General features: G+C 36.1%; 1 protein-coding gene across 1 annotated transcript; it reads left to right on the top strand.

Annotated features, from left to right (window-relative positions):
* The first annotated feature begins 3,280 nt into the window (after nucleotides 1-3,280).
* Nucleotides 3,281-7,455, top strand: LOC139954881 (uncharacterized). The gene is made up of 4 exons (XM_071954861.1): nucleotides 3,281-3,438; nucleotides 4,343-4,495; nucleotides 5,133-5,251; nucleotides 5,902-7,455. Exons 2-4 carry the CDS (start codon nucleotides 4,393-4,395, stop codon nucleotides 5,989-5,991), a joined length of 312 nt encoding a protein of 103 aa, XP_071810962.1. The 5' UTR covers nucleotides 3,281-3,438; nucleotides 4,343-4,392; the 3' UTR covers nucleotides 5,992-7,455.
* Nucleotides 7,456-14,818: the final 7,363 nt, after the last annotated feature.

Raw genomic sequence — 14,818 nt, 5'->3', positions numbered from 1 at the left:
GTTGGTAGGAAACTTAGGATAGGCAACAATCAATGATTCTTATGGTCCTGAAAATTTATTCATATGAATGTATATAGACCATTATATGGGAACTTTCATAGTACCAAAATTAAGGCAATGGCTCAAACACTAATATTACCTACTTAACACTCACTGTACATCTCTGCATATATACCTTGATAGGACTTGTATACAATTATAGAGAATCTAAATATTGATTACTGTAGGCCTGTACAGCCCTGGTCAATTAAATCATGGAGCTATAAACATATATCTAGAGATTGATTACTGTAGGGGGTGGGGTCAGGATCTGGGTAGGGAACAGAGGATCTAGGCAATAATCTCTGCATTTGTATACAATTGCAGTGAATCTAAAGAATGATATCCTAAAGAATAATACCTACTTTACACTCACTGTATATCTCTGCATATATACTTTGATAGGACTTGTATACGATTGCAGGGAATCTAGAGTTCGATTACTGTAGGGAGGGGGTCATGATGTCGGTAGGAACTTTAGGATAGGCAACAATCAATGATTCTTATGGGCCTGAAAATTTATTCAAATGAATGTGTCTAGACCATTATATGGGAACTTTCATAGTACCAAAATTAAGGCGTTGATCCAAACAATAATAATACCTACTTTACACTCACTGTATATCTCTGCATATATACTTATAGGACTTGTATACGATTGCAAGGAATCTAGAGTTTGATTACTGTAGGGAGGGGGTCATGATGTTGGTAGGAAACTTAGGATAGGCAACAATCAATGATTCTTATGGGCCTGAAAATTTATTCAAATGAATGTATCTAGACCATTATATGGGAACTTTCATAGTACCAAAATTAAGGCAATGGCTCAAACACTAATATTACCTACTTAACACTCACTGTACATCTCTGCATATATACCTTGATAGGACTTGTATACAATTATAGAGAATCTAAATATTGATTACTGTAGGCCTGTACAGCCCTGGTCAATTAAATCATGGAGCTATAAACATATATCTAGAGATTGATTACTGTAGGGGGTGGGGGTCAGGATCTGGGTAGGGAATAGAGGATCTAGGCAATAATCTCTGCATTTGTATACAATTGCAGTGAATCTAAAGAATGATATCCTAAAGAATAATACCTACTTTACACTCACTGTATATCTCTGCATATATAATTTGATAGGACTTGTATACGATTGCAGGGAATCTAGAGTTCGATTACTGTAGGGAGGGGGTCATGATGTCGGTAGGAAACTTAGGATAGGCAACAATCAATGATTCTAATGGGCCTGAAAATTTATTCAAATGAATGTGTCTAGACCATTATATGGGAACTTTCATAGTACCAAAATTAAGGCGTTGATCCAAACAATAATAATACCTACTTTACACTCACTGTATATCTCTGCATATATACTTATAGGACTTGTATACGATTGCAAGGAATCTAGAGTTTGATTACTGTAGGGAGGGGGTCATGATGTTGGTAGGAAACTTAGGATAGGCAACAATCAATGATTCTTATGGGCCTGAAAATTTATTCAAATGAATGTATCTAGACCATTATATGGGAACTTTCATAGTACCAAAATTAAGGCAATGGCTCAAACACTAATATTACCTACTTAACACTCACTGTACATCTCTGCATATATACCTTGATAGGACTTGTATACAATTATAGAGAATCTAAATATTGATTACTGTAGGCCTGTACAGCCCTGGTCAATTAAATCATGGAGCTATAAACATATAGCTAGAGGGGGGATTGATTACTGTAGGGGGTGGGGGTCAGGATCTGGGTAGGGAATAGAGGATCTAGGCAATAATCTCTGCATTTGTATACAATTGCAGTGAATCTAAAGAATGATAACTGCAGGGGGGGGGGGGGTCAGGATATGGGTAGAAAACTGAAGATAGGAAATAGTCAATGATTCCTATGGGCCTGAAAAATTATTCAAATGAATGTATCTAGACCATTATATGGGAACTTTCATAGTACCAAAATTAAGGCGTTGATCCAAACAATAATAATACCTACTTTACACTCACTGTATATCTCTGCATATATACTTATAGGACTTGTATACGATTGCAAGGAATCTAGAGTTTGATTACTGTAGGGAGGGGGCCATGATGTTGGTAGGAAACTTAGGATAGGCAACAATCAATGATTCTTATGGGCCTGAAAATTTATTCAAATGAATGTATCTAGACCATTATATGGGAACTTTCATAGTACCAAAATTAAGGCAATGGCTCAAACACTAATATTACCTACTTAACACTCACTGTACATCTCTGCATATATACCTTGATAGGACTTGTATACAATTATAGAGAATCTAAATATTGATTACTGTAGGCCTGTACAGCCCTGGTCAATTAAATCATGGAGCTATAAACATATAGCTAGAGGGGGGATTGATTACTGTAGGGGGTGGGGGTCAGGATCTGGGTAGGGAATAGAGGATCTAGGCAATAATCTCTGCATTTGTATACAATTGCAGTGAATCTAAAGAATGATAACTGCAGGGGGGGGGGGGGTCAGGATATGGGTAGAAAACTGAAGATAGGAAATAGTCAATGATTCCTATGGGCCTGAAAAATTATTCAAATGAATGTATCTAGACCATTATATGGGAACTTTCATAGTACCAAAATTAAGGCGTTGATCCAAACAATAATAATACCTACTTTACACTCACTGTATATCTCTGCATATATACTTATAGGACTTGTATATGATTGCAAGGAATCTAGAGTTTGATTACTGTAGGGAGGGGGTCATGATGTTGGTAGGAAACTTAGGATAGGCAACAATCAATGATTCTTATGGGCCTGAAAATTTATTCAAATGAATGTATCTAGACCATTATATGGGAACTTTCATAGTACCAAAATTAAGGCAATGGCTCAAACACTAATATTACCTACTTAACACTCACTGTACATCTCTGCATATATACCTTGATAGGACTTGTATACAATTATAGAGAATCTAAATATTGATTACTGTAGGCCTGTACAGCCCTGGTCAATTAAATCATGGAGCTATAAACATATATCTAGAGATTGATTACTGTAGGGGGTGGGGTCAGGATCTGGGTAGGGAATAGAGGATCTAGGCAATACACTCTAAAAACGTCCTGGTGAAATAATCCTGGTTACATCAAAGTGACACCATTGGGGTTAAAATATTAGCAGCCAACCCGTATCCTGGTTAGCCTGATTTCAATTTTATCACGCTCTAACTTTTAACTACTTTCCTGGTTGAATTCAGTGACGTAATTGACATGCTAACTTCGCGGGATTTTCGTAACGAGCACAGTGTCGGTCGAAAGATTTCACATCAGGCCAGAAACCATGGATGAGTTTGTCAAAGAAAAATTAGCAGAATGGAATCTATCATCACTGAATGATATATTTGAAGGTGAAGTTTGTTTTGATTATTGTGATGCAGAAAGGTTTGACCTATTTTCTTTGAAATACGTGCGATTGTCTTAACAGACGTTCGGTAGGCCAATAAAGTGGGCTAACACTAAGTTGACTTAGTGAAAGGGCTAGGCCCAACGTTATGACAGGTCTAGCAATGGATAAGCCTACACATTGCTAGCTGTCGAACATGGCTGTGCTTTACTTTAGTACCTTAAATTTTGCACAGTCCTGTTCGAAGGCTAATATAATGCAGACAATGCCAAGGCTAGGCCTACATTAAACCAGTTGCCGTGACTTATGCCGCCCTGTAAATAACTGTCCTAAAAAGGAGCGAACCGCCACTAAAAATGGTAACTCTTGTTTGTTTTGGCAAAATTTGACGACAGAAATTTAGCCTACTGTAGCAACTACAGTACCATATCACGATTGCAACTCTCTTTAGTTTGTGCATAGGCTACGCATATCCTAACAGTATTAGGCTAGGCCTGCTGATACTAATGGCTAAGCGTATACTAATGTTAGTCCCCACTGTTAATTGTTACTAAGTTAGGCTAGTACTACAGTATGTGTCAGGCCAATAATAATATAACAACAGGCCTCCCACTGAACCATTAATCAACCCAGTAATATCCAACATTGCAATTGAGAGGCTTATCCCACAAAAATTGGCCCATTTGCTATGACAACCTAACTTCACAGGTCCCCTTGTCCCTTAAAAGAAAGTACACATTTTTTTTGTCATTCTCTCTTGACTAAATATGTGTTGTGTTAAGATATACGGATGAATGAAAGGTGGATAGGTGGGTGGAACATTGAACAGAACTTCTTCCTAGGCTTCATATATCTTGTACAACCCATGTATGAAGGTGTTGCATTTTCTCTCTTCCTCTCTTTTTAAGATTGAGATGGATTTCGCAGAATTAATCCTAATGTTGCAGATAACATTTTCATGCAGTGGACCTTGCCCTTCGTTGAAAAGGTTTTGCAGTATGCAGATCTGCAGAGAAAGTGGCAATCATATCTCAACGTCAAATCAAACAGGCTTGATTCTGGTATGTACATACAGTATTGCTATCATAACATATTTCAACAAGATATCATGCAATTGCATTGATAGTTTGATTGCTTTTAGTTGTTTATGTAATATACTTTCAGAGAGAAGTTCAAATTGGAGCTTCAAGATTTTATAATATAACAAACAGCAGTAATGTAGTCAAAACCAGTAGATCCAAGTTGATATTGATGCACACATTGTACACCAAAGGACAACTATTGTTAATCAATGTATTAAAGTAGTAATCACTGTGAAGATGATGCATGAAGTCACTTTATGACTCTGAACAATACGGGTTAACATATGCCAAAATATGTTAACCCGCATGTTTCCCAAAATTATGTTAATATTCCTTCTTCTGCTATATGACATCTTAATCTTGTGTTGGGAAACTAGATACAGGTCTATTTACATATATATGTTTGTACACATGCGTGTAGATGTGTTTTGGCAGGCTGCAACATACATGTATGTTGCAGCGTTCAAACATTAACTAATGGTGTTTGCAGCTGACAGAAAGGTAAAAAATGCACAAGCTGAAGTTTGCGTTGTGTGATAAGCAAAACGGAGTCAACATTATTTAAAACTGAAGTAGTTATTCAAAGATTGGTTTCTGCATTTTCTGTATTTTTCAGATGAAAATAAGAGTAACATTGGATTTAATTTGTTGCCCTGCATTTTACCATCTGGGAGAAATGGGAAGAAGAGGTGCAGCATTGATGATGCGATGAAATCCTTTGTGGATCTTCAACCTGTAAGTTATTATGGCTTCTACAGTAACACTCAAGTTGTCACAAATCAATGAAACAGTTGTTATTTGTAACAATTGACATGCAGACTGATGAGTTTGTAGTGAAACACACTATCAGCTGTGAAAATTGCAGTGACTATGCAGTATCTTCGACCAATTGGGTCTTTTCAACCAGTCTTTCATGATGCTCTTTTACGCTGTAAAATGTTTTTTTTTTTTTCTTATAGTACTGGCAGTTTTACGCTGTAAAATGTTTTTTTCTTTTTTCTTATAGTACTGGCAGTAGTGGGAACTGGTAAAGTGGGGAGCTTCCCTTGTTTAAAGTTGTAAACGAACTCTCCTAATGGACTTATTTTCCAAGTTTTTTTATTGTTTTAAAGGATAAAAAAGGAACTTCCAAAAATAAGGCTACAACAGACAAGGTTGCATGTCTGTTTATAGACATGACTAGTTACTTTTTTTAAAAAGATGACTGAATGTCTTGTGAGGTAAATTTCTTCCAGGGTGGTTAAAGACTTTAAAATTTTGCCCGAAGGTGACCATATTTGAATATCTGGCATATTTGGGGCCAATGCAGCATACCTTCAAACTTTTCAAAGTGTTCTTTTCCAGGAAGTGTGTATTTAAATCTGCTTTTTTTCTGTTTTTTGAAGGTTGGCACCAACATGCCCAAATACTTGGAGGAAGTTGACAACCACCAGCCTTTTGTCTTAATACTGGCTAATCGGGATGCTGCCCATTAAATTTTTGTTGTGGCGGATGGGCATGGATTAGAGCAGCAGACCCTACTAAAGGCTCTTGATGTTTGCTTCAAGTTGTTATATGTATTAGACCTTCACTATCCGTGGCAATTTGTGGTCACATGGGAGTTTGTCCAGAAGGTTCTATACAGACTGGACACTAAAGTCAAATCGAAAACATCACCTGCCGTGATTGCAATGAGGGCTGCATTGAAAGCAGGAATGGATGACTGATGCCAGAAGCTTGAAACATCATCACTTATCTCCAACTATTGTTCATTCTTTTTTATTGTAATGGTTTGTGACATGTGGAAACTTGCCATGGATATCATTCGTTTGTTATAACTTTTCTTCCTATCTACAGTACCATAGTTGGCCTATCTTTGTCAACATTTGTAGCAATTCTTCCAACCAGTCTCCAAGAGGAATCTACAGTCATACATACAGGTTTTTAAGTTTTCAATACATCGTAAAGTTGCTTTTAATTTGTGTGTACTTATCTGTCAAAGACCAGAACTATGCATTCAGTTAGTATTCATTGTTCAACCTTAGGGACAGGTCAGTCCATCAAGTTTCTCCTCTAGTCCTTTATAATACTTTTTGTTTTACATAGACAAGACTTTTCAGTTCATGAACAATTTCTTAACACTTTTATTTTCACTCATAGCATGATAAATCAAAATTAGTTGTATATTTTAAACTTCATAGACATGGTATTGCTGTTCATGGAATCAAGGGTCATTTGACAAACTGACACCGTTATGAATAGTTCGATCTATGATTAAATCATACTGAAATCGAAACTTGTTTGAAGTACATAATTTTCATTGTTCCATGTCAAAAAGGAACAAAGGTCAACATCTGACATCCTTGTAGCACAAAAATTACATGTGATGCTAAATTCATGTATGGTTCATCATAGTATAAGAAACCTACGTTGTATTTGATTGCTCTCTATGGGTTTTGAATAATAATGACTAAACCTTTTCAGCAGTTCAAAAGATTTCCCTATTCAACTCCTGCTGGAATATTTTAAGAAAAGATGACTAAAGGTGGTAGTACAACATTTTTTTCTTTAAAAGTTTTAAAAGTAATTAATTGTAGTTATATGCTTACTTTAAACTTCAAATCTTTCACCATGTGTGCTATCCATGTTTTTTGTAGTAATTTTAGCTGTATTTTTTTAGTAGTAATAGCTGTACTTTAAGTATGTGAAACACTTGCCATAATGTTGTTTTAAAGTCTTCATGTTTACTTATTAATATGATGCAAACACTAGTAGAAGTTTTACCTTCTTTATATCCGTCCATTATTCCTCTCATTCTTCGAATGCATTTGCCTGATTATACTATGTATATATTTACACCACTTGCCATCAAACATTCTCTTACGTTTACATTCATGTTTTACTATTTGTTTATTGAAGATTTACTAAAGATGTTTTCAAATAGATAGTTACACCCTCTACTTTTTGTACTTGCTTAAATTTTGTACACGTATTTACTTGTTGGCGTTTCAGTTTGTTGTTCCGAATATGTTCTACGCCACATTACAATGCTTTTGTTATGCATTATCCAGGGAAGTCTATAGGCTGTGTTTTGTCCTGGGCCTAGGTTATTTGATAAAGAGGTGGGTTTACAATCTGACAATGATGTCTCATAAAATAATGAATAAAACCCTGATTATGCTATGGATAAAGAACCAGGTAATTTGTTAAACCTCTGACATTTTTCCTGGTTACAAACTGACCATTGTCCCTGGTCACTAACTGACCATTAATCCTGGTCACAAACTGACCATTAATCCTGGTCACAAATTAACCAGGATCTTGGTGAAGCTTATTTGACCAGGATTTCCTGGTCAAGTTGACCAGGATTGTGTAGGTGGCATATTGACCCGGAACCTGGTAACATTTTGACCCCATCCTGGTGTATTTTAACCAGGGCTTTTTTAGAGTGTAATCTCTGCATTTGTATACAATTGCAGTGAATCTAAAGAATGATATCCTAAAGAATAATACCTACTTTACACTCACTGTATATCTCTGCATATATACTTTGATAGGACTTGTATACGATTGCAGGGAATCTAGAGTTCGATTACTCTAGGGAGGGGGTCATGATGTCGGTAGGAACTTTAGGATAGGCAACAATCAATGATTCTTATGGGCCTGAAAATTTATTCAAATGAATGTGTCTAGACCATTATATGGGAACTTTCATAGTACCAAAATTAAGGCGTTGATCCAAACAATAATAATACCTACTTTACACTCACTGTATATCTCTGCATATATACTTATAGGACTTGTATACGATTGCAAGGAATCTAGAGTTTGATTACTGTAGGGAGGGGGTCATGATGTTGGTAGGAAACTTAGGATAGGCAACAATCAATGATTCTTATGGGCCTGAAAATTTATTCAAATGAATGTATCTAGACCATTATATGGGAACTTTCGTAGTACCAAAATTAAGGCAATGGCTCAAACACTAATATTACCTACTTAACACTCACTGTACATCTCTGCATATATACCTTGATAGGACTTGTATACAATTATAGAGAATCTAAATATTGATTACTGTAGGCCTGTACAGCCCTGGTCAATTAAATCATGGAGCTATAAACATATATCTAGAGATTGATTACTGTAGGGGGTGGGGGTCAGGATCTGGGTAGGGAATAGAGGATCTAGGCAATAATCTCTGCATTTGTATACAATTGCAGTGAATCTAAAGAATGATATCCTAAAGAATAATACCTACTTTACACTCACTGTATATCTCTGCATATATAATTTGATAGGACTTGTATACGATTGCAGGGAATCTAGAGTTCGATTACTGTAGGGAGGGGGTCATGATGTCGGTAGGAAACTTAGGATAGGCAACAATCAATGATTCTAATGGGCCTGAAAATTTATTCAAATGAATGTGTCTAGACCATTATATGGGAACTTTCATAGTACCAAAATTAAGGCGTTGATCCAAACAATAATAATACCTACTTTACACTCACTGTATATCTCTGCATATATACTTATAGGACTTGTATACGATTGCAAGGAATCTAGAGTTTGATTACTGTAGGGAGGGGGTCATGATGTTGGTAGGAAACTTAGGATAGGCAACAATCAATGATTCTTATGGGCCTGAAAATTTATTCAAATGAATGTATCTAGACCATTATATGGGAACTTTCATAGTACCAAAATTAAGGCAATGGCTCAAACACTAATATTACCTACTTAACACTCACTGTACATCTCTGCATATATACCTTGATAGGACTTGTATACAATTATAGAGAATCTAAATATTGATTACTGTAGGCCTGTACAGCCCTGGTCAATTAAATCATGGAGCTATAAACATATAGCTAGAGGGGGGATTGATTACTGTAGGGGGTGGGGGTCAGGATCTGGGTAGGGAATAGAGGATCTAGGCAATAATCTCTGCATTTGTATACAATTGCAGTGAATCTAAAGAATGATAACTGCAGGGGGGGGGGGGGTCAGGATATGGGTAGAAAACTGAAGATAGGAAATAGTCAATGATTCCTATGGGCCTGAAAAATTATTCAAATGAATGTATCTAGACCATTATATGGGAACTTTCATAGTACCAAAATTAAGGCATTGATCCAAACAATAATAATACCTACTTTACACTCACTGTATATCTCTGCATATAGGACTTGTATACGATTGCAAGGAATCTAGAGTTTGATTACTGTAGGGAGGGGGTCATGATGTTGGTAGGAAACTTAGGATAGGCAACAATCAATGATTCTTATGGGCCTGAAAATTTATTCAAATGAATGTATCTAGACCATTATATGGGAACTTTCATAGTACCAAAATTAAGGCAATGGCTCAAACACTAATATTACCTACTTAACACTCACTGTACATCTCTGCATATATACCTTGATAGGATTGTATACAATTATAGAGAATCTAAATATTGATTACTGTAGGCCTGTACAGCCCTGGTCAATTAAATCATGGAGCTATAAACATATAGCTAGAGATTGATTACTGTAGGGGGTGGGGGTCAGGATCTGGGTAGGGAATAGAGGATCTAGGCAATAATCTCTGCATTTGTATACAATTGCAGTGAATCTAAAGAATGATAACTGCAGGGGGGGGGGGGTCAGGATATGGGTAGAAAACTGAAGATAGGAAATAGTCAATGATTCCTATGGGCCTGAAAAATTATTCAAATGAATGTATCTAGACCATTATATGTGAACTTTCATAGTACCAAAATTAAGGCGTTGATCCAAACAATAATAATACCTACTTTACACTCATTGTATATCTCTGCATATATACTTATAGGACTTGTATACGATTGCAAGGAATCTAGAGTTTGATTACTGTAGGGAGGGGGTCATGATGTTGGTAGGAAACTTAGGATAGGCAACAATCAATGATTCTTATGGGCCTGAAAATTTATTCAAATGAATGTATCTAGACCATTATATGGGAACTTTCATAGTAGCAAAATTAAGGCAATGGCTCAAACACTAATATTACCTACTTAACACTCACTGTACATCTCTGCATATATACCTTGATAGGACTTGTATACAATTATAGAGAATCTAAATATTGATTACTGTAGGCCTGTACAGCCCTGGTCAATTAAATCATGGAGCTATAAACATATAGCTAGAGATTGATTACTGTAGGGGGTTGGGGTCAGGATCTGGGTAGGGAAAAGAGGATCTAGGCAATAATCTCTGCATTTGTATACAATTGCAGTGAATCTAAAGAATGATAACTGCAGGGGGGGGGGGGGGTCAGGATATGGGTAGAAAACTGAAGATAGGAAATAGTCAATGATTCCTATGGGCCTGAAAAATTATTCAAATGAATGTATCTAGACCATTATATGGGAACTTTCATAGTACCAAAATTAAGGCGTTGATCCAAACAATAATAATACCTACTTTACACTCATTGTATATCTCTGCATATATACTTATAGGACTTGTATAAGATTGCAAGGAATCTAGAGTTTGATTACTGTAGGGAGGGGGTCATGATGTTGGTAGGAAACTTAGGATAGGCAACAATCAATGATTCTTATGGGCCTGAAAATTTATTCAAATGAATGTATCTAGACCATTATATGGGAACTTTCATAGTACCAAAATTAAGGCGTTGATCCAAACAATAATAATACCTACTTTACACTCATTGTATATCTCTGCATATATACTTATAGGACTTGTATACGATTGCAAGGAATCTAGAGTTTGATTACTGTAGGGAGGGGGTCATGATGTTGGTAGGAAACTTAGGATAGGCAACAATCAATGATTCTTATGGGCCTGAAAATTTATTCAAATGAATGTATCTAGACCATTATATGGGAACTTTCATAGTAGCAAAATTAAGGCAATGGCTCAAACACTAATATTACATACTTAACACTCACTGTACATCTCTGCATATATACCTTGATAGGACTTGTATACAATTATAGAGAATCTAAATATTGATTACTGTAGACCTGTACAGCCCTGGTCAATTAAATCATGGAGCTATAAACATATATCTAGAGATTGATTACTGTAGGGGGTGGGGGTCAGGATCTGGGTAGGGAATAGAGGATCTAGGCAATAATCTCTGCATTTGTATACAATTGCAGTGAATCTAAAGAATGATAACTGCCGGGGGGTGGGGGGGGTCAGGATATGGGTAGAAAACTGAAGATAGGAAATAGTCAATGATTCCTATGGGCCTGAAAAATTATTCAAATGAATGTATCTAGACCATTATATGGGAACTTTCATAGTACCAAAATTAAGGCGTTGATCCAAACAATAATAATACCTACTTTACACTCACTGTATATCTCTGCATATAGGACTTGTATACGATTGCAAGGAATCTAGAAACTTAGGATAGGCAACAATCAATGATTCTTATGGGCCTGAAAATTTATTCAAATGAATGTATCTAGACCATTATATGGGAACTTTCATAGTACCAAAATTAAGGCAATGGCTCAAACACTAATATTACCTACTTAACACTCACTGTACATCTCTGCATATATATCTTGATAGGACTTGTATACAATTATAGAGAATCTAAATATTGATTACTGTAGGCCTGTACAGCCCTGGTCAATTAAATCATGGAGCTATAAACATATAGCTAGAGATTGATTACTGTAGGGGGTGGGGGTCAGGATCTGAGTAGGGATTAGAGGATCTAGGCAATAATCTCTGCATTTGTATACAATTGCAGTGAATCTAAAGAATGATAACTGCAGGGGGGGGGGGGGGGTCAGGATATGGGTAGAAAACTGAAGATAGGAAATAGTCAATGATTCCTATGGGCCTGAAAAATTATTCAAATGAATGTATCTAGACCATTATATGGGAACTTTCATAGTACCAAAATTAAGGCGTTGATCCAAACAATAATAATACCTACTTTACACTCACTGTATATCTCTGCATATATACTTATAGGACTTGTATACGATTGCAAGGAATCTAGAGTTTGATTACTGTAGGGAGGGGGTCATGATGTTGGTAGGAAACTTAGGATAGGCAACAATCAATGATTCTTATGGGCCTGAAAATTTATTCAAATGAATGTATCTAGACCATTATATGGGAACTTTCATAGTACCAAAATTAAGGCAATGGCTCAAACACTAATATTACCTACTTAACACTCACTGTACATCTCTGCATATATACCTTGATAGGACTTGTATACAATTATAGAGAATCTAAATATTGATTACTGTAGGCCTGTACAGCCCTGGTCAATTAAATCATGGAGCTATAAACATATATCTAGAGATTGATTACTGTAGGGGGTGGGGGTCAGGATCTGGGTAGGGAATAGAGGATCTAGGCAATAATCTCTGCATTTGTATACAATTGCAGTGAATCTAAAGAATGATAACTGCGGGGGGGGGGGGTCAGGATATGGGTAGAAAACTGAAGATAGGAAATAGTCAATGATTCCTATGGGCCTGAAAAATTATTCAAATGAATGTATCTAGACCATTATATGGGAACTTTCATAGTACCAAAATTAAGGCGTTGATCCAAACAATTATAATACCTACTTTACACTCATTGTATATCTCTGCATATATACTTATAGGACTTGTATAAGATTGCAAGGAATCTAGAGTTTGATTACTGTAGGGAGGGGGTCATGATGTTGGTAGGAAACTTAGGATAGGCAACAATCAATGATTCTTATGGGCCTGAAAATTTATTCAAATGAATGTATCTAGACCATTATATGGGAACTTTCATAGTACCAAAATTAAGGCGTTGATCCAAACAATAATAATACCTACTTTACACTCATTGTATATCTCTGCATATATACTTATAGGACTTGTATACGATTGCAAGGAATCTAGAGTTTGATTACTGTAGGGAGGGGGTCATGATGTTGGTAGGAAACTTAGGATAGGCAACAATCAATGATTCTTATGGGCCTGAAAATTTATTCAAATGAATGTATCTAGACCATTATATGGGAACTTTCATAGTAGCAAAATTAAGGCAATGGCTCAAACACTAATATTACATACTTAACACTCACTGTACATCTCTGCATATATACCTTGATAGGACTTGTATACAATTATAGAGAATCTAAATATTGATTACTGTAGACCTGTACAGCCCTGGTCAATTAAATCATGGAGCTATAAACATATATCTAGAGATTGATTACTGTAGGGGGTGGGGGTCAGGATCTGGGTAGGGAATAGAGGATCTAGGCAATAATCTCTGCATTTGTATACAATTGCAGTGAATCTAAAGAATGATAACTGCCGGGGGGTGGGGGGGGGTCAGGATATGGGTAGAAAACTGAAGATAGGAAATAGTCAATGATTCCTATGGGCCTGAAAAATTATTCAAATGAATGTATCTAGACCATTATATGGGAACTTTCATAGTACCAAAATTAAGGCGTTGATCCAAACAATAATAATACCTACTTTACACTCACTGTATATCTCTGCATATAGGACTTGTATACGATTGCAAGGAATCTAGAAACTTAGGATAGGCAACAATCAATGATTCTTATGGGCCTGAAAATTTATTCAAATGAATGTATCTAGACCATTATATGGGAACTTTCATAGTACCAAAATTAAGGCAATGGCTCAAACACTAATATTACCTACTTAACACTCACTGTACATCTCTGCATATATATCTTGATAGGACTTGTATACAATTATAGAGAATCTAAATATTGATTACTGTAGGCCTGTACAGCCCTGGTCAATTAAATCATGGAGCTATAAACATATATCTAGAGATTGATTACTGTAGGGGGTGGGGGTCAGGATCTGAGTAGGGATTAGAGGATCTAGGCAATAATCTCTGCATTTGTATACAATTGCAGTGAATCTAAAGAATGATAACTGCAGGGGGGGGGGGTCAGGATATGGGTAGAAAACTGAAGATAGGAAATAGTCAATGATTCCTATGGGCCTGAAAAATTATTCAAATGAATGTATCTAGACCATTATATGGGAACTTTCATAGTACCAAAATTAAGGCGTTGATCCAAACAATAATAATACCTACTTTACACTCACTGTATATCTCTGCATATAGGACTTGTATACGATTGCAAGGAATCTAGAGTTTGATTACTGTAGGGAGGGGGTCATGATGTTGGTAGGAAACTTAGGATAGGCAACAATCAATGATTCTTATGGGCCTGAAAATTTATTCAAATGAATGTATCTAGACCATTATATGGGAACTTTCATAGTACCAAAATTAAGGCAATGGCTCAAACACTAATATTACC

This window comes from Apostichopus japonicus, chromosome 17 (assembly GCF_037975245.1).
Source record: "Apostichopus japonicus isolate 1M-3 chromosome 17, ASM3797524v1, whole genome shotgun sequence".
NCBI classification, from domain to species: domain Eukaryota; kingdom Metazoa; phylum Echinodermata; class Holothuroidea; order Aspidochirotida; family Stichopodidae; genus Apostichopus; species Apostichopus japonicus.
Note: the sequence above shows the minus strand (reverse complement) of the source record. Positions and strands in the feature narration are given on the sequence as shown.

Bases quoted from the DNA above. Each gene is read 5' to 3' on its own strand.
- LOC139954881 (XM_071954861.1), top strand. From the start codon at position 4,393: ATGCAGTGGACCTTGCCCTTCGTTGAAAAGGTTTTGCAGTATGCAGAT. The intron at 4,496-5,132 runs GTATGTACATAC...TGTATTTTTCAG, and splicing joins ATCAAACAGGCTTGATTCTG to ATGAAAATAAGAGTAACATT. The intron at 5,252-5,901 runs GTAAGTTATTAT...TGTTTTTTGAAG, and splicing joins CCTTTGTGGATCTTCAACCT to GTTGGCACCAACATGCCCAA.